At 43.4% G+C, this 19,741-nt stretch overlaps 9 protein-coding genes across 9 annotated transcripts; 2 read left to right on the top strand and 7 right to left on the bottom strand.

The window, feature by feature from the left end:
• Positions 1-63: 63 nt before the first annotated feature.
• O0I10_009446 (UDP-glucose 4-epimerase GalE) lies at positions 64-1,318 on the top strand (the record flags this gene model as incomplete). Its single annotated transcript, XM_058489438.1, has 4 exons — positions 64-109; positions 168-556; positions 618-880; positions 946-1,318. 4 exons carry the CDS (start codon positions 64-66, stop codon positions 1,316-1,318), a joined length of 1,071 nt encoding a protein of 356 aa, XP_058339795.1.
• Positions 1,319-1,459: 141 nt separating this feature from the next.
• Positions 1,460-2,126, bottom strand: O0I10_009445 (uncharacterized protein; the record flags this gene model as incomplete). Its single annotated transcript, XM_058489437.1, has 2 exons — positions 1,460-1,968; positions 2,027-2,126. 2 exons carry the CDS (start codon positions 2,124-2,126, stop codon positions 1,460-1,462), a joined length of 609 nt encoding a protein of 202 aa, XP_058339794.1.
• Positions 2,127-6,135: 4,009 nt separating this feature from the next.
• Positions 6,136-7,629, bottom strand: O0I10_009444 (uncharacterized protein; the record flags this gene model as incomplete). The annotated part of the gene is made up of 1 exon (XM_058489436.1): positions 6,136-7,629. One exon carries the CDS (start codon positions 7,627-7,629, stop codon positions 6,136-6,138), a length of 1,494 nt encoding a protein of 497 aa, XP_058339793.1.
• Positions 7,630-8,110: 481 nt separating this feature from the next.
• Positions 8,111-9,145, bottom strand: O0I10_009443 (uncharacterized protein; the record flags this gene model as incomplete). The annotated part of the gene is made up of 2 exons (XM_058489435.1): positions 8,111-8,471; positions 8,526-9,145. 2 exons carry the CDS (start codon positions 9,143-9,145, stop codon positions 8,111-8,113), a joined length of 981 nt encoding a protein of 326 aa, XP_058339792.1.
• A 250-nt stretch (positions 9,146-9,395) lies between these two features.
• On the bottom strand, positions 9,396-10,484 carry O0I10_009442 (uncharacterized protein; the record flags this gene model as incomplete). Its single annotated transcript, XM_058489434.1, has 4 exons — positions 9,396-9,615; positions 9,681-9,810; positions 9,865-9,984; positions 10,052-10,484. The coding sequence occupies 4 exons, from the start codon at positions 10,482-10,484 to the stop codon at positions 9,396-9,398; spliced, it is 903 nt and encodes a 300-aa protein (XP_058339791.1).
• A 905-nt stretch (positions 10,485-11,389) lies between these two features.
• O0I10_009441 (uncharacterized protein) lies at positions 11,390-14,154 on the top strand (the record flags this gene model as incomplete). The annotated part of the gene is made up of 11 exons (XM_058489433.1): positions 11,390-11,723; positions 11,787-12,020; positions 12,092-12,403; positions 12,466-12,605; positions 12,669-12,739; positions 12,796-12,942; positions 12,997-13,137; positions 13,201-13,346; positions 13,403-13,529; positions 13,594-13,802; positions 13,859-14,154. 11 exons carry the CDS (start codon positions 11,390-11,392, stop codon positions 14,152-14,154), a joined length of 2,157 nt encoding a protein of 718 aa, XP_058339790.1.
• Positions 14,155-14,170: 16 nt separating this feature from the next.
• O0I10_009440 (uncharacterized protein) lies at positions 14,171-15,220 on the bottom strand (the record flags this gene model as incomplete). The annotated part of the gene is made up of 1 exon (XM_058489432.1): positions 14,171-15,220. One exon carries the CDS (start codon positions 15,218-15,220, stop codon positions 14,171-14,173), a length of 1,050 nt encoding a protein of 349 aa, XP_058339789.1.
• Positions 15,221-15,620: 400 nt separating this feature from the next.
• Positions 15,621-17,552, bottom strand: O0I10_009439 (uncharacterized protein; the record flags this gene model as incomplete). The annotated part of the gene is made up of 4 exons (XM_058489431.1): positions 15,621-15,817; positions 15,882-16,484; positions 16,565-16,715; positions 17,337-17,552. The coding sequence occupies 4 exons, from the start codon at positions 17,550-17,552 to the stop codon at positions 15,621-15,623; spliced, it is 1,167 nt and encodes a 388-aa protein (XP_058339788.1).
• Positions 17,553-18,634: 1,082 nt separating this feature from the next.
• Positions 18,635-19,601, bottom strand: O0I10_009438 (uncharacterized protein; the record flags this gene model as incomplete). Its single annotated transcript, XM_058489430.1, has 4 exons — positions 18,635-18,680; positions 18,755-19,049; positions 19,113-19,264; positions 19,333-19,601. The coding sequence occupies 4 exons, from the start codon at positions 19,599-19,601 to the stop codon at positions 18,635-18,637; spliced, it is 762 nt and encodes a 253-aa protein (XP_058339787.1).
• Between the last annotated feature and the right edge of the window lie 140 nt (positions 19,602-19,741).

Genomic DNA, 19,741 nt, shown 5'->3' with positions numbered 1-19,741 from the left:
TTCGTATAAAAGACCGTTCTTTATGTCCATACACACTCTTTATACACATACTACAGCTATATCATGCCTGGAAATAAGATCCTTGTCACGGGTGGATCCGGCTATATTGGTATGCATAACATTGTGGTCTGTAACAGAAATCTCGTATGCTGACAGGGGATCAATAGGATCGCACACCATTATAGAACTGCTGAATGAAGGTTACGAGGTGGTGGCCATCGACAATTTACGCAACTCATCGTACGAAGCGATTCGCCGTATTGAGCAGATCACTGGAAAAAAAGTGACGTTTTACAAGGTCGATCTGTTGGACAAGAAGGCGTTGCAACAAGTATTCCAGCGACAATCCATTTGGGCTGTGATCCATTTTGCTGGGCTAAAAGCGGTTGGCGAGTCAACGAAGATCCCTCTCGACTATTTCCATGACAACATCACCGGATCTATTCTATTGATGAAGGCTATGAAAGAAGCAGGTGTCAAGAATATCGTTTTCTCATCATCGGCTACTGTGTATGGAGAACCCAAGGTCGTTCCTATTCCTGAGACATCACCCACAGTAAGATACTTCATTGCTGATGATACCCCATAAATGGAAGATTAATGATATCATACAATAGGGTGCCAAAAACCCATATGGCCATACCAAAGAGACAATTGAGCACTTGATTGAAGATGTATGTGAATCAGACAAGGAATGGAACGGGGCATTACTACGATATTTTAATCCCGTGGGCGCACATCCTTCTGGCAACATTGGTGAAAATCCGCTTGGTATCCCTAACAACTTGATGCCCTTTTTGGCTCAAGTCGCTATCGGTCGTCGTGAATATCTCTCTATCTTTGGTAATGATTATGATACTCCTGATGGTACTTGTATTCGGTAAGCAACATGCTCATCTTGATTTACTATTCCTCTTCAAATGATTGATCGATATGATGCAACAGCGATTATATAGACGTTGTGGATCTTGCCAAAGGTCACATTGCTGCATTGAAGAAGCTCCAAAAGGATCCACATATCGGCTGCATTGCATACAACTTGGGCACAGGACGTGGGCAATCGGTGCTTGACATGGTGCATGCGTTCAGCAAGGCTGTCGGCCATGAATTACCATACAAACTTGTGGGTCGTCGAGCTGGTGATGTACCACGACTGGTTGCTGACGCTGAAAAAGCCAACAAAGAACTTGGATGGAAAGCAACAAAGACGCTTGAGGAGACATGTGCTTCATTATGGAACTGGCAAACCAAGAATCCCAAAGGACTTGAAGATTGTCCTGGTGATGCACCACCTGAATCCATTATTTCCTACCTGTAAATATGTATTGTAGATTGACACATGTATAAAACAGTATACTCTTAATGGTATTCTTTTTATTTGATCGTCGTCGTCATCATCATCACAAGCAAAAGCTAATGCATGCTAATGAAGAAGGATTACACAATGATGGTATTAAAATTACAAGCCAATGCAGTAAGTCTTGCCAGTGTCAAGGTTGTCACAGACGTTGGGCTCCTTGCTGTGGAGGTTCTTGTTGAGCTTGTAAAGGGTCTCAACAGGGATGTTGTTCTTCTCAGCGACAGCGTAGCAGCCATCATCCTCGGGGAGAATGGTATAGTACCACTGGCAGTTCTCATTGATCTTGTTGACGAGTCTCAAACCAGAGGTCTCAGAGCGGGGGATGGCGTATTCAGAGGGAGCATTGCCAGAGGGCTTCTTGGCAGGCTTCTCTTCTTGCTTGGGTTGCTCTTCCTCCTTTTGTTGCTCTTGTTCTTGCTTCTTCTTTTCTTCAGCCTTCTTCTTTTCAGCAAGGCAACGCTTAGCACGAGTGTGGCCGACGCTAATGCAGTATTCTTGATCCTTCTCAACAACGCAGTTGGAGGGAAGACCGCTGTTGATGTCCTGGAAGGTGCGGAAGTTGACACCATTGGCCTCAGTAAACTCGACACAAGATTGGGCAACTTCGGCTAATAACATATAAATAAGTGATCGATTCAATTACAAGATGTATATAAGAAAACCTACCGGTGGCGTACTTGATGCAGTGCACATCGTGTTGGATGGCATTAGCAGAGGCAAGACCAGCAAGGGCAACGGTGGCAGCAGCAATGAGAGAGAACTTCATGATGATTGTTTCAAGGAAATGGAATGGGTTGTTTGAATGAAGGGAATGGGTGTTTGATAATGGGAATAAGATGATGCTTGGGATCTCTCCTTATATAAGATTTTGACAGGGATACAGCATTTCCTTTTAGGAAACTCAACATGATGTGCTAATTTATTGCGCATTAACCAGATTTTCTGAGCGGGAAAGTAAATCAGTTATTGGATCATCCCTACACACATCTATACTTTAGTACGCATGGTTGTAGGTTTAGCAGGTTTTGGTGAGCACAAGATATGGCAGCGTGTAACTTGGCTCCATAGTTCTACATCCACGCTAATACTAGCTGGGCTAATCCTTGCACTCCCTGCCGGATAGACTCCTTGCTTACAACTTGACAGAAAGTGAAAGGAGTGTCGTATACGGTGATTGCGTAAAGTTCTTCTTGGAAAGGATAATCCTTTTTCAGAAAGGACAAACGATGCGATGTGTAAATTCAATTCAGCCTTGTCCTACAAGTTCCATACACGAGCGCAAAGATTCCTGACCTTCTCTTGACTGCTTGTTTTGTTGAAAAGAGAGCAAAAAAGTATTCCATACTTCCGCCGGCGTGCCACAAGACAGGGCAAATGCTCCATTCTTGGGATTCGCAACACACAATCTTCCCGATTTGGTTAATCTCCATGCCTTGCTCCCATTTTATCTCCCCACACATCTTACACACACACACAAATCTCCCGCTCTCGACATACCCTTTTCCTCCTCGCAATTAATTAAAAACACAAGACCCAAAACTATGTTTGATGTACATGCAATGTGCGCGTGCAAGCTGTCTGTGTGTTCATGTTACTATATATGTTGTCATGTCAAATTAGATGATATCTGCACATGCAGGGGAGTGGTTGTCGTTGTTTTCTCGATAATTGTGTCCTACTAACAACACCCATTGGCGAAAATAGAGCAATTGAGGCGGCTGTAGCTAACATCACTTGTCCATTAAAAAGCTCTCAGCCTAGTCAATGGGACTACAATTCTCATGTACATGTTTTGATGATGGATACGCAGAGTGCATTCATGTTGATTTTGCATGGATGCTTTGTTAACATGCTATAAAGTGGGAAGGCATACCACTATTGCGCGCGGAGCAAATCGCCGAATCTGGATCGGTATATGTAAGATTGCACACGCATGTGGATTTGCTCAAGGTGATCTATTGGGTCAACCATACGAACAATTGCAACAGCGCCTTGCTATGCAAAGAGCCGCTAACATTGGTACCTGTCATTTTTGTGCTGACTATTTCAAGTATCCAAGATTGTATCAGATCAAGCATCCCGTGTTGGTTGTTAAAATGGCATGATTGCAAACACATCAAGTCGTATATCCAAAACAAGAAAGCTACGTGACCTTGATTCAATAGCTCCGTGTAGCTTGGCACCCGAGTAGCTTTATAGCAAACATGTTAATTGACAATGGATCTCTATGCATTACGCAGGAGCTGATGAGATTCATGTTTATTCTGCAAACCTATTGCTTCTTCTCTTTACATATACTATACTTAAAACCGTATCATGGTTACCTATAACAATTTTCAGCATACCTTCCCCACCATCCATTTGTGCAGCAACATGTCAAGGGCATGTATGTGTAACCACCACGTGGCATTTCACTTGGTTCTTTACCTTACAGATAGAGCCCTCGACATCATCCATTAGGAAGAAGCAGCTCCATCTTGCTTACGGCAAAAGTACTTGTCCTCAAATTTTTCATAATGAAGCGTGGAAGATCCATGAGGACAAAGTTGATCAGCATGTCCAAGAGCATGTTGTGTGAAAGTTTCAGGTTCGAGAGGGGCAATCTCAATATCAAGGTTTCATATACAGTGTTCATGCATTTAGACAAGAGGTGTCCCACCTATTTAATTTCCACTTCCTTCCACTCCCAGCATCTTCACTCTTCCTCTCATTCTCAACTGTTGCCTCATTCAAGTACATACAACTACAACCTGCGAACCATTGTCCTGCTTCAACCCATCATGTCATTCCTGCAGCTGCCTTGATCTGAATGACTTTGACTGAATGGCAGGTCCATGGCCTGTGCACACCCCACTACAACACACGCCTTCCATTGACACTGCACCTTCTCTTGTACACGCTCCTCTGCCATAATCAATCGTAACAGCATTCATTCCAGCAGCTGCTATTAGCAATGTCTTTTACTCCATTGTCTCAAACAACGTTCACAGCCTTGTCGTTCTACTACAACACACGCTCTTGCACACTCTTCTGCCACGATCAAACATAACAGCAGCTGTTGTTATCACAAGATCTTTACTCCATTGTCTCATGTTACTTGCAACAACTTGCTTTGATACATACAGGTTTCAATGGATGGGATATCATATCAGCTATCAAAATCAACGCAATACAAGCAATCTTCACCTTGCCGAGCTGAGATGGAAGACAATGACCAAGAAAGGATTTGACCAACAGCCGGATGGAAAGGGGAGCATACCAGTAGCGATCACATGGCTATTGTCAATCAACATATCGGATTTTATGGATGGATGCAATCAAGTGCAGTGATGAGATGTGCTGGAATGTCGCTATGGTTACGCGTTGTCAACAAGGAGGATGGATCACGTGTAAACGGCTGAGGATGATGGTGGATGGGATGGAGTTGACGAAAGAAGGTGCTTTACAGCCATGGATGCTATTGGAATACTCAAGTCAATGCATGCAGCAGCTATTCTACAATCATGGATGAAGAATGTTTATGACGGCAGCAACCACGAATACAATGGCACAATTACCCCCCTTGGCTCGATGTGATTCACCCCTAGCTTATCCAATTTACAATGCTGTTCCTTTATCATACTTACTCGATAAACATCCACTCTACCATGTGCTATTCTTCGACTTTCCATTGAATTCAATATAATGTTTAAAAAGAGCATAGTACAATCAATTCATATGCGCAAGATGTGTATCACTTGGTTGGTCTCTGGATTGAAAGGGGGAATGGAAGAAACTTGAAGGTTGGAAAGTGAGATGGGTCATCATCGTATCGAGATGCTCTGGTTCTTTTGTCACAGTTTCCTAGTTCACTTACTTATAGGCGAAAGGCAGTGATGGTCCTCGAACGCTTGTATGCACTACATTGATTCGAGAGTGACGATACTGTATCCAACATAGTGCTTGTTACATAATAAAGTTGGTTCATTGTAAGCCTAATTCATTGTGTTAAGAAAGGATGAGCTATGATACAATGTTCCACGAGTACATGAACATCCCATGTTTACCTCTGATAACTTTCAGCTAATGCTATCTTATGCAACCTTTGTATAAGAACAAACCACTCTATACGGGCTATCATAGCCGGGCCTTTCTAAAGGGGGGCTACAATCATGCATTTATCCGCCAATAACATTGACCCTTCAAGCCCCGTCCTCTTGGTTTTGAGTTACACAAACAAGTCCTTACTGCATTTTGACTCATATGAGTGAGGCTATCAACGAGGAGCAAAGACCACTTTTCATATAGCATCACGCTTGCAGCATATGGAAAACATAAAGACACCCATATCTCAAAATTTTATGACCAAACACGGGGTCGTTAATAGAGCAGAGTTATCACAAGACTGCACAACCAAAAAACATGGTATATGGCTATGTGAGATTCAAGAGCGCAATCGAAAGTACGTGTGTATTCACAAAGCCTCATGCTTGACGTTTGTGATACGTCAAGGGTCATTCTCTACCATCAGCCTAAAGCATCTTGGTCGACCTTCTAGCGGCACAACCAGAGCAATTTTACATCTCCTGCACTTTTAAACAAGATAGTTTGGATGCACTGGTCATTTGGCTTATTGACTTAATAAAGCACGTAGTATAACTTTGATCGTTGTTTGGTATTGGATTTGGGAATGCATAGTGATGATGACATGTACATGTGTATTAAAGGTTGATATACGCTGCTAGAGGTGCGCTACTGCTTGTAATGATGATGGTGGTGGTGGTGGTCTAGTCGCATTAATCTGATCTAAGCCAATCTTCGAATCCCATAACAAAGCACACTCGGTCATTTTCATCGAAGCATTGGAAACCACGAGCATATGCTTGCTCAAAGGTGAAAAAGCGCTTATCGTAACCAGGGTCGTGCTTCCATGCATCGAGGCCATTGTTGGCATTAGCGAGTTCAGAGCGATAGATAGTGGTTATGGAAGGTGTATTGTTGTTGATAGCTGGGTATCCTCCAAATACTTCATTGTTGCTCTTGACGTATGCAATATGATGGAACATGATGTGTGAGAGATGAGGATGAGCGTCAAGTAAACGAGTGAAGAAATCTGCAGGCAGCAACAATTGTGATGCTGAGACATGAATAAGTCGTAATTGTGGAAGGCGATCAGCAAAGTGTTGCCATGCACCTGATATAGCACGACATGGTAATCTTTCGTAGGCAGTCGATAGTGGATGAACGTTCCTGAATGCAAGCGACAGCACTTGTAATTCCTTGAGCTCGGCAAGGAGTAGTAATGCGTGCGTACAACAAACAGTATCCGTCTCACGTACAATGATAGCCAACTTTGATAGTTGTGGTGAACCACGCACAATGAGCTCGATGAATGAATACGATAAAGGATCCGAGAGTGCAAGTTGGGTAAGCTGTTGATGGTGTAGTAGTTGTGTGTAACAGGGAATCGGGATGGGAAGTACATGGCTGACAGTCATAGTGGCGCTGGTCATGTTGTGTGAATCATGCGTATCAGGATCACCAGGTTCGATAAGCACCCGCTGTAGCATAAGTCGTCGAAGGGTGCGCTTGCATAGTTGTGCAATACCATTCAATGTCGACTGCTTGATGGTGCAACACAGCAACGTCAATGATGTCAAGCGACGTCCACAGCGAACAACTGAATCGAAATCGTTGTATGTGTCACGGCAATTTTCAAGATACAATTCATTAAGCTGAGGACAATGCTCAATGAAAAATGACAATCCATAATGCTCTGCACGTGCCTTTGGGTGGAAATCGATCCGCAGTGCTCGTAAGTTACACACAAGTTGGGCCATGAGACGAGAGTTGTTCATGTTGTAGTGGGGTCCATTTGATAAATCACGACATAGCGATCGCACAAAGCATCCAAATGGCTGTTTTAGAATTGTCTGTTGCCGAGATAATATATCGGTGGCCATTTGGACATCTTCTTGTCCTTGCAATTTTTCGTCGTCTTCTCTTGGTAGAATAAATTCCTTATCTCGCCACAAGTAAGGTGCGCACAAAACATAGAAACGCCGACATGTGAGCGCGAGTGATCTCAATTGTTGTGCTTCATGCTCAGGATAAGCCCATCCGAGAAATTGTGGCGCTCCTCGTCGTTGTATCCTTGATGCTTCGCTGATGATGCTTTCGATGATTTCGTTTGGAAGCCGTAGTATGTGTGGTATCTGTAATGGTGTGGATGACGCAAGGTCAAATAGGTGCATTTGGTCTACGGCAGCAATAAGAGCATCGGTTGTCATGGTTGTGTATAGTTGTAGAAAGTGAAAAAAGAAGGAAAAAGGAAAACAAAAACAGAGTTGTATAGTTTCACTTGCTACTTACCCCATGCCAGAACAAACAAACGGCTCATAAAGTATTATTTTATAGCTCCCCTGACTCGTGAGAAGCATGCATAATACGATCTAGCCGCTTTTATACACGATTGGTGTTGTCATCACACCATGGCTAGATCTCCGTCTTTGCTGTCATTGACCAGACACTTTTAGCATGTAGCTAGAATAGCTTATCTCAATATCAACCGGGATCATCATGGTACAGTATATTGCTATTATTCTAAAAGTAATGTGATTACGAAGCGAACTAGAAATAGAAAATAGATGGTGTAAAGTAGGGGTCAAGGGCGGGATCATGTGCTGCCGTGTACAATGAAAAGCAGGATGAAATGCAAATATGTAGATAGTAAAGGATGGATGAAAAGGATATGTGTTGTTGTTGTAGTAGTTATTGTACAGTGTTGGGGATGCGTGTATAGGGTGATGTAGATGTTGTGGCGGTTGCTTCAGCCATTTCCATGTCATCGTCCTCTTTTTCCTCGTCGTCATTCATCGATGGTCTACCGAGATAACGTGCTGCAATGCGTTTGATTTTCTTTCCCCACACGACAGGCACCAGAGAGATGAGTGATACAAGTAGCAACTTGATGACCAGGCCAACGGAGAATATATCCGCTGTCGAACTCAGTTCGCCCAACACCGCACCCGCTTGTGCACAAATAAAGTTGTACGGCATCGATCCCAGAAAGGTTGACCAAAAGAACGGGGCAATGGGGATATTCAAGAAGGGGGATACCATGTTGATGAACCTATTTCTCATATCAGCATTGTTATCATATAGCCATACATGTGCATCTACTTACCAATAAGGGGTAAAGGGAAACAAGCGGACAAAGAGTAACCACCAAAATAGGCCAACCGATTGTTCTCGCCGCATCTGCCGAGTCATGGCTGCAGCCTTCCGAGATACCCAATTCAACTCGAGAAACGGTTCTGCCACCAACATTGCTAATCCATAGGCCAACGTCGCACCTAGGGCTGTCAAGAAACTCGTCCATAAGGTGCCCACAAGGATACCATACAAATGCCCAGAAAGTAGATTGAACAGCACTGAGCCAGGCATAGAAAATGCTTGTTGCCATAGGTACAATGCAGCAAATACGCTTGCTACTTTGAGGGACTCGGCCCAGGTTGTGCTTGCCATATCTTCGAGGTGGGTTGCTGTATTCTTCACATCTTCAAGTGTATGGGGAAGTTCAATGCCGAGTACATGCCGTGCCAATGTCAATGACAGCATGAGCGAGACCAATCCAATGACAATGAAAGCAAGGATACGCGGTATAAGTCGTTGCCATGGTGAAGTAGTTGGCTTAGTTGACGGGGTAGTGTGTAATGGATCCTGTGTCATTGTATCATTATCGTCTATAGTGGTGGTTGCTTTCTCGATATCCGATGAGGATGATGTGATATCATGGCTGGTCATCGCTACTCAAAAGTGGATGGGAATGGGAAAAAAGAGAAAGAAAGAGTAACAAGGATCCCGTTTCTTGTCAAACAACCCATGCTGGATTCTAGATGGTGATGAAAAAAATGTCGGATCGGGCCAAATATTCATCCGCAGCTCAATCTGTCGGTAACCATGGCTACCAACTCACCCCTTCATCATACGGTTTCTTCATTGAATGCGTGTACGTAATAATTTATGGAATGATATCATGCACAAATGGTAGAGTCTAGGGAATCAATGGCATCCATGTAGGTGTCTTGGCTTTGTATACAGTCCAATCATTTCCAAAGAAGCGTAGCAAGGTGTATTCCTCATAGGTGATGCGTTCGGCAAAGAAACGTTGAAGCCAATAGATGAATAGGATGAGGCAAATTGGGTTCATCAGTAGGAATTGCACGCCGACTGCCCACCAGTAGAATCCAAAGTACGAGGGGTGTCGCATAATGCTACATCCAAAATAGAGGTTCAATATCCTCATTCATCTCCTCTGCTCAGGATCCAACAAACTTACCTGTAGATGCCGTGAGTAACAAGAACATGATCTTTTGCTTTATAATCAGCAATGTGATGCGAAAAGTTGTGTCTTGCAGAGAACATGGCCACTGTTCGGCATGCTTGTCCCACAATCACAAGAGCCAGGCCTACGTATATGACACGGTCAGGACAAGAAGGGAGATTGATCATCACCAACTTACCAAGATAATTGAGCATTCCAAATGTCTTCCATGATGGGAAAAAGTAGTATTCAATCATGAATTCCAAGAAAGCGACAGCATGAGCAGCATGATAATGAGCACTGTGATTGATAAGGAAAGCTATTTGGATATGGAGAACATCATTGAATACACCATGATAAAGGTTTTTGTTTCCCCTTCTACTTACAATCAAGAGTGAGCTTGTCAGGATTAAAGAGAGCTGTTGCAAGATACTCCAAAAAGTGGAACAACGCCAATGCTGCAAGGAACAATCCAAACTGAGGCACATGCCATGACGAGCTGTTGGACAAGAAAGCAAACACAAGCCCGCCACCACACGCAATACCAAGCAGGAACCCATAAGACGATATGTTTTGTGGCGTATTCTCCCCATCAAATAAACGAATGGTGTCTTGACATGGTCGCTCTGGTTCTTGATGACTTGAAAACTCGCTCCACGTTCCACGATCCATGGTCGACGATGGTCGAACGAGCCTGATGCGATTGCCCGATGTTGTTGCTGGCTGCTCACTCACTGTCTGTCGTGTCTCAAACTGCATGTCATTGTCGTCATCGTCACTTCCCATGACAGCCCGCAAGTGGTCAATATTATCTGTCATTCAATAGCTGTGATAAACGTCAAAGAATGTCTCGACTTGCACGCTGTCTTTTAGATCACCCCTCTTTTTCGGTTATCCGATACCTTTGCCACATGATGACATTAGTGCATACCACGTGTTTTGTATCCATTGCTACTACTGCTACAACTACCTATCAATTGATATCAATAAATAGCATAGCCATATCACTTGTCACCTTAAAATACTATTCGTTTTCATGCTAGCAATATGAGGATGATGATGTCTCCCTTGTGATTCGAGGAATGGGGGAACAATTGATTCCCTGAAAGATGTTTTGATCAGGTTGTAAAAGTGCATGAGAAGAAAAGGGATGCCAAGTACCTCTTCGATAAACTATCACGTGATTTTAGAGCTGGTTCTTCGGCTTTGATGTAAATAGATTTCCCATTTGCCGATGCAAGAAGCAATGATGACCACCATTGGTATACTCTATTGCACTCAATGCTTCTCCTAAGTAAACTTTTTCTAATAACATGAACTGATGATTCATCCAAAATTGTCACATGAAGAAGAATGCGATTATGCAACTCTTAAGCAACGTCAACAAAAGTGCTCGTGCAGATGGCAACAGATGTTGTTTATTCTTGTTCTTTGGTGGTTTGGATTACATGATAATGGTCAATTGGAACAACTGGATTGTAGACACTGTAACTATGATATCTCTACTACGCAATAGTAAGCAATTCGTATAACCAAAAGCCTTCTTGAAACGTAACCAAGGATAAAAAAGTGAGTGGGTGGTGTTGTCTTTGTGTGACTCTGCGGAGGATGATGATGATCAGCGAGGGTGCAGCACAGAAAAAAAAAGTCGAGCCAGCAGATAGCCTCTTGTACCCTTTCCTTATCTCTTTTTTCCCTTCCCAGTATCTCTCTTACTCTCTTCCATGTCATCCGACAATGCAGCGGTGGACAATGTCTCATCGCCCGATCGATCCAATGACTCAGCTACTGAAGCCAGGGTAGATACTTGTCCCAAAGACACGTCTTCTTCTCTATCGACTCGTCAAACTACCAACGACGTGAACGGCACCAACAACGACTCAGCTTCTTCTCCCAACTCGAATGAATCCGAATCCTCAGATGGTGAAAAGGCATCGAGCAAGCGACCCACTTCGGATCCCGGGTACAAGGCTACGTCGGAGGCATTGGTGAGAAAATTACTGCAACTATCATCGCCACGCATGGATATCAAGATTGTTAGTGTCTTGTTGCATGAAGGTTCGTCATTACCCATCCTCTCCCCCTTTGAATTTCATCTAAATATGGGATGATGTTGTGTAGGTGTAATGGATATATTCATGTCTCATATTTCACGTCTCAAGGAAGAAGAACAAGACTCGGCATTGTCATCATCATCATCACCATCATCATTATCAGATCGTATCAACTATGCTGGATATAAACGTGACACCGATGATTTCGAAGCAACCAAGCGCTCTTATCACGCCATGGAATTGTTGTGTGGTACAAGCGCTAATCATTATTGGGTACAGGATTCTTGTTTCCAAACAATCGGTAATAGACGACATTCTACATGCATGGATGAAACTGAAACATTAACGTGAATCTTCTCTTTTACTTCCTAGTCACTCACCTCCTCGACGTGTTATCACCCAAGTCGGATGGCAACCTGAACCATTTTGGCAAAATTTTTCAGCACATGGTTCGAAGGCACCCTTGCGATATGATGAATTACATGATCCTCCAAGATGATGCATCCAAGTTTTACGACATTTTAATGCCCTATCTGGCCCATGGACCCATCACCGACTCTATTCTCAGTCTTCTATTTGTCTATGACAACAATGAGGAATCACGAACAAAACGACAAAGCAGTTTGGAAATGCTAAGTAACCATGGTTTCCTTCAATGGTTCTTGGATGCGATTCAGCTGGCTGGTATGTATCAAGAAAGACCATTTGCACCAAAAGTACATCTAATTGATATTTTATTTATAAAGATCAACCGGACTTCTCGAACGCTGCCAAGGACTTGTTTTTGAGGATTGTGGAAGAGGCATCTCAAATGGATGGATCAGCACCTCTATTCAATGAGCTTATGGAAGATGCGGGGGCTGATATTGTGAGCTTCTTGGTCAAGGTAAAGAGGGAGATTAGGTTGCTTGAATACCCAATGTAGAGGTTGACACGTATGTTTTTCTAGTTTATCAAAGATCAAGCACCTTCTAGAAGTCGACAACATACAATCAACATGCTAAAGAGTCTTGCAACCAGGTAAGAGGATGGGGAAAATACCATCCATTGCATAGGGTATTAATGTCATGGCATAGTGGTTCTCCACCAACAAGAGCATCCAGCACAGCGCAACCTATACAAGGGCCATTGTACAGCATATGTCATCGTGTGCGAGAGCTTTTAACTGATCATATCCCTGCATTGTGCAATATAATCCTCCAGGATTATGATTCCCTCCCAAGGTATGCTTATAGTGCTTATCAAAGAATCAATACTCATACTCCATTGGATGGTAGTCATCCGTTTACTTTATCGCATATGGCGATCCTGGACATTATCTACTCCACATTATCTGATGCAAGCGACAAGGAGACGACATTGGATTCCGTGCCTGATGCATTCTGGAAATTGTATATTGATTTATTCTTTGAAAAGACGTAAGCTATCACAGGAAGGGGGATCACGTTTTGTAACATGGAAATTGACGCATGTGGATATAGGACAAGCAGCATTTACCATACTATGTTTTACAAGATATTCTATTTACTATTGTCCACCAACTATGAACCCATCTTATCGACCATCTTGCAAGAGCATGATCTAATTACCCGCATGATCCAATCTTATGGCAAAGGCAAGGCATCAGGTAAATGTTGACACTTTTCAACATAACAAGCATCAATAATGACATTCCATACATAGAATCCCGAGGGTTTGTTCTGCTGATGCTGAATCATCTCAGGCTTAAATCGGATGCTGATCCCTCTGGCATGGTCCATGGTATTATGACATCACACGAGCAATATAAAGAATTCTTACCGACGTTAAGGTATGGGTCGTTATCAAAGCTTGTATACAACACGAACTCGTTTTAATGTAATTCCCCTATACAGATCCGATACGCTCGCACAGACTGAGACCAAATACGCATGGAAGCTTGATACATGTGCACGGCCAGCTCCTCACCTTGGACCAACACCCCCGCTAAGATTCTCGCTCATGTATACGTCATACAATGCTGCAACGCTACCATTGATGGGTGCTGGGGAACCAGAGCCGATGGATGATGCTACTTCTTCGGGAATTGACTTGGGAAGTGATTGTAAGTACCCTTGGATCAAGAATACGAGCATGTGAATACTGAAGGATATTGGATAGACGCCTATTGTTTAGGTTTTGATCATTCAGCACGCCATGATGGAGGTGAGCTTCAGAGCAACTACCATTCCCGAAGAAATTCTTTATCCGGTGACAGCTGCTATTCTTCTGAAAGCGGTGATTCTCGACCTACCTCTCCATCCAACCACCTCCATCACAGCTCCACCACGAGTAATGGATCATTCCCAGCTGGTCTGTTTTTTGAAAGTTTGACACCTGAAGAGCCGTCATCAGAAACCAAAAAGAAAAAGAAGAAAAAGAAAAAGCCAACTAGTGTTGTATTTGATGCAGAATAAATGTACATAATCTCCATTATGCTATTCCTATCCATGAAGTAGCACATCCAGCGCCAATGATAGTCACTGTGCCTTGCTTTGGGAGTTGAACCTCGATAGGCTGTAAAACATCTTCTTGGGTGGATGTACAATTACCATGCTCGTTCCATCCCCATGCATACACCTTGCCTTGCTTGAGTGCCAACATGTGCTCCGAGCCACACACGAAATAATCCACATGCATAGAATGATCTTGCCCTGCCATTTGTCCATGGTCGTTACGTCCTTTGTTGTGAATAGATACCAAGCTATGTGCATGATCTGGTTTTGCCATAGCAATGTGGTGCCATCCAGTAGATATTAATGAAACTCCTTTATCGATTTGGATCAAGTCATCATCACCCTGCTGTAGTTCGCCATCTCCAAGTTGTGCATACTTGTTGGACCCGAATCCGTAAACTGTGCCATCCTCTGTCAACAACGCCGTAAATAAATGACCGCATGCAATTTGTCGGATCTTGGAGGGTGTGCTATTAGCTGACAATAATGCATTAGGCTGCTGGATGTGTGGTTTGATGTTGATACGCTTCAATAGTTGGCCATGTCGATCCCATCCCCAGCCGTAAACACATCCATCATCTCGACCAAGGCCGACTACATGCCGCCATCCACAATCGACCATCGCTAATGGTGGTACAGTATCGATAGCTACCAGCCCTGGGTCTTTTGTCATAGAACCAAGTTCACCCGATCGTGCCGTTCCAAAGCCATATACACGTCCAGTCTCTCGCTCAATGAGGATTGTGAATGACCAACCACAAGCAACGTCTTGCCAGTGTCGTCCTTGTACACATTCGGGTTCGATAAAGGTTGTTGTCGTCATGTCGTTACTGGTATGCCATTGCCCAGCAAGGAACACTCGGCCACTTTGTGTCAAAACAGCTGTATGATTGCCACCACCCACCACCTTGAGGATTGTCTCAGTGTCTGGAATGCCAATGCATGGCGTTGGGGTGTTAATGTCGTCAGTGTGGCCTACTCCAAGTTGACCGTTGCCATTGGAACCGAACGCGTAAAGGATAGTCATGGCGGCTTTTCGTTGTGGCAGGGATCACAAAACCTTATCTGTACATCAAAATGAAATTACAATCGGACGCATAATAAATGCAGGATCAGGGCCTCTTGTTGCCATGCTACAATTCTCACTTCCAAGATACTAATACATCCATAGACAAAATTGCATTCCTGATTATTTAAGATGAACAATAGGAAGATAGCAATGAGAGAGAGAGAGTTTTAATGTTGAACACGCGTATGAAATAGCAAAGATATAAGGATACAATGTTTTGTGAGCTAAGAATAGAATATGTACAAAGAAAACGGGATATGATGCAAGAGGGAGCTGTAAGATAAAGACCTAGTCATAGATGCGTGTATGTGTTGATTGTTTACAGAGCGAGAGGATGGGAAAGGGAAAGGGGGTTGGTTCATGTGTTGATTTGTGGATTGTTTGGTTGAGCGCGACGTTGTCGTTTGGGATCACCACCGGGAGCAGGAATAGCTGATAACTTTTCTTCACGTGCACGTTGACGATCTTCTTCAGCTTCTCGTCTCTTTCGATCCTTATCCAAACGTCGTTTTTCAGCAGCCATCTCCTTTTTAGCTTCCTTCTCAGCTTGTAATTCTATAAAACAATCCCTATTAGATACCATCCTAACCTTCATATTTCCTTTTCCAAGCACACTTACGTTCTTTGGCGGCATTGATTTCTTCAGCATTGCTCTTTTCCAAACTTGTGTTCTCGTTAAAGTCGATCATTTGTACGCGTGATTGACGAAGGAATCCTTTTGGTGTAGAGTCTGCAGATGGTGATGGTAGGGGTGGACGATTGGGCATACCCTGTGGCATCTTTGTAAAGTTTGAAGCTGATCCCAACGATGGCTTTCTTGCTCGACTAGGAATAAAGAGCGATTTTGCAGCAGGTTTGGGAGCCATTGAAGAAGGTGGTTGTTGTGAAGCATTTGGATAACGGCGGAACATGCCAGTAGGTGGAGGTGGACGAGGGCGACCTTGAAGAGGACCATTGGGACCCACCACACCAGGACGACCCATTTTAGTAGGTGGAGACATTGAGCGACGAGCATTTGCATCATTCTTCTTGAGAAGCTCTTGGAACAGTTGCTGTCGATCGGCATTTGACTTGTCCATAGCAGTTGAATTGAGCTTAAAGTGTTGGTCATGCGTAGGCTCATCCGAACGATACACCTTGGATGCATAAGGACATTCAGGTTGGGCTTCTTTGGTCAACAATGCATATTCAGTGGGATGAAAGCTGATACCATCTTGCTTGACTATGAACAAGGGGGGGGATTATGAGATACACTTTGAAATAGAACGAGTAGGCTAGCCAACAACAACAACGACAACTTACCAGCACCCTCAATCTTGTCGACGACATCACCAAATGAAGGGGACCATTGCTCCACACGAGTGTTGAGTCGTCGTTCAGTAAGAGCATTCTTGAGAATTCGTGAAGTGACTTGGATCCATTCGTGATCGTCGTTTTCAGCAGCTGCATAAATCTACAGTGCAAAAGATAAAGAGCGCGTTAAACCAAAATAGGCCCAAATAGAGTAAGAAAAGAAAAGGGGAATGAATAAATGGAACACATAGACACACACACGCACACAGAGACAAGCACATGCCTCACATACTCACTCATCCTTACTCACTCACTCACCCACCCCATCCACATGTATGCATATATACAAGATACTTTATGATCCACAGCAACACAAACTGTCCTTTATCCTTTTGGGGAGGAGGAGGTCAACTTTATTTTTCATGCGTGTCTGGGGCAGGTAAATGATGAGAATCATTGTTCCTGCTACAGGAAAGAAAAAGAAAGCTACCGAATGTGCCAAGTGGATTCTTCATGACCTGCTTGATGATAACTGCCAATCACATCCACACCACGCAATACACGCATGCACGTAACACATGACACTTTCACTTCCCACAATGACTTTTTGTTTATCATTTTCATCTTCTTGGTGGAAGGAGTAAAAAATGTCATGGTGATTTGGTCCCTCGCACTCTCACTCGCTTTCTCTCACTCTCTCACTCTCTCCTTTGTCTCATGTGCATTTGATTTTGTGTTCCAGCATGAAAAGGATTTTTAAAACAAGCGGAGAATAACATACCTTGCTCATGACATTTTGCATACGCATAATATCGCCCTTGCGGACATACAACATAGCAAAGAGAATGCCCACCTTGGCTGCCTTGCCCATGTCGTCAAAGTTTTCGTGTATATCTTGAAGTAGCTCTGTTGACAAGAGATGACCAAGTTTTGCCGAGCTCCAACTACTGGCACCAGACGATACAGTGGCTCCGTTTCCGGGAAGGGTTTGGATCATAGTGTGAGGAAAAATAGCAATGGGTAGTAACAACTCAGGGTAAACACAGAAAGAAAAGTGATGGATGAACAATCAAAATCCTTGGCCTTTATATACCTTTTGGAATTTGGGGGCGGCTTGGAACACCGTCACGGGAAAAGCTCGTCGCTCAATGGCGAACGTTTATTGGCTTTGTGTAAACCCTATTTCATTCTGTACTACCCAAAACAGGTGACACAAGTATTGCAACATACTATGCATAAAACATATCAAAACCTTACCACAACACACACACGCTCCCCCATCTATCCATAATGCATGATATCAAATAACGCCGATCGAACGTGTGCATCCTCTCTCTCTCCCTGTAAACCTCCTTTCAAATTCTCCTACGTTCACCTACCACCACCACATTTACTCCAGTACTAATAAACATTCCGAGGCATCCCATGGGGAAATACATGGCCATTTTATATATTTGCTCAATGCTGTATACAAGGGTTATTAAGAGAAAAAGACATTTGTCATATAAATGATAACAAAGTTAGGAGTAAAGCACATGGGGGAATAGAAATGAATGACCCGATATGAACTTGTAAAGCTATCCTCCCGCCCACTGCATCCATCACCACCAGAAAACAATACCCTGTGTCCTACCTTGACTGTCAATAGCGTGGCAGTCATGTGCACATTCATTCATAGATCTTTTTTCTTGCCACAGTGAAAGCACGTGTTGTATGCTTGCATCATGCTGCCAGCACTCATCCATCCTTCGAAAGATGGCACACCTCCCTTTTCATAAAAAAATCCCGATTCCTATGTTATCATGAACATCGCTATAATGGCATGTCATCCGGTGCCAATGGCAGCATCAAAGCAACCCCTCACGACGACCCACCCTAATACCAACCAATCTCACAACATCCTTGTCGCGTATTCAATACTCATAATGGGTATGGGAAACCACCTGCAGATGCCATATGATATGTTTTATTATGGTGCTCGTTCGTTCCTTTTTGTTGCATCGGGGATACAGCGGATAAGAAAAAGGTTATGTTGTATGTTGTATGCGATGTGTGGTGTTGTTATTATATACAAGGATTCTATAAGGAGCCTCCAACAGTAAGGATATCGTTGGCTTCGATGATGCTATGATGGAAAAGAAAAGGTATATATAAGCAAAAGGGAATCCCAATACTCTAAACCCATTGTAGTAGACTTACTCGACTACATTGAACTCAACGATGCCATCATCGCCACCCACAGGTACACCCGTAGACTTGTTGATCCATTCACCATATTGGCTTCGTTGTTGTTCAGCATCTTGTTGAATATCCTCATTCTCATCTTCATTGTCATCCTCATCTTGATCCTTGGTCACTGGTTCTTCTGAAGAATCCACAGAAGATCGCCATTCATATGTATCAGCTGGTATGCGTGCCTTGGGGATTGATGCGTTGAATGTGCCGAAAATCAAAAGACCAATATGATCCTGGGATTGTAAATTGATGCGACCCACTAATTCAAGTATACATCCACATTAGTGTCTCTAATGTAATCACTCATCCTCGTTTAACTTACCAAGCTTGGCTCCCTTTTTAGGCTTCCATACCAAAAACTTGACACGAATGAAAAAGTGGCAGAATGGTGAATCATTGCGAATTTGACCCTTCTCCGTAATAAGTTCAGTATCACTGTGTGCAAGAACAATGCCATCCAACTGAGGAACGTATCTGTCATTGTTATCCAAGGTCAATTCAAGCTCTCTCCTCGTCTCTCGAACATCAAGATATCTGCTTACTTCATAAGGAAAGCATTCAACTGTTCAGTTACACCTTCCATAACATTGCCAGCCCACATGGGTGCAAGGTGCACATAGAGTCTGCCGACGATTTCTGAAAACGCACTGTAGGAGGTTGATTTGGGAGTTGCTGGTGGTGCTGGGGAAGGCGAAGAAACGCTGACGATTTTGGTGGCAGACTTTTTCTCGGAACGGTGTTTCTTTTTCGACTTTTTGCTGTCATCGTCGTGTTGTGATTTGTGCTTTCTCTTCTTGTCCTCTTTTGCCATGATCGCGGTTGTCAAAACGGGAATAAAAAACTTTTTTTTCTGCGAAGAGGCTCTTTGACTTGGACTTCCTCTCCCCCCCCAACAACAACCACCCCGCCGCTTCACTCTAAACGCCGCTTTACTCTAGCATAGATGATGAT

This window comes from Lichtheimia ornata (assembly GCF_029851405.1).
Source record: "Lichtheimia ornata isolate CBS 291.66 chromosome Unknown scaffold00055, whole genome shotgun sequence".
Taxonomy (NCBI): domain Eukaryota; kingdom Fungi; phylum Mucoromycota; class Mucoromycetes; order Mucorales; family Lichtheimiaceae; genus Lichtheimia; species Lichtheimia ornata.
The sequence above is the reverse complement of the archived record's forward strand: the minus strand, read 5'-3'. Positions and strand labels throughout refer to the sequence as shown.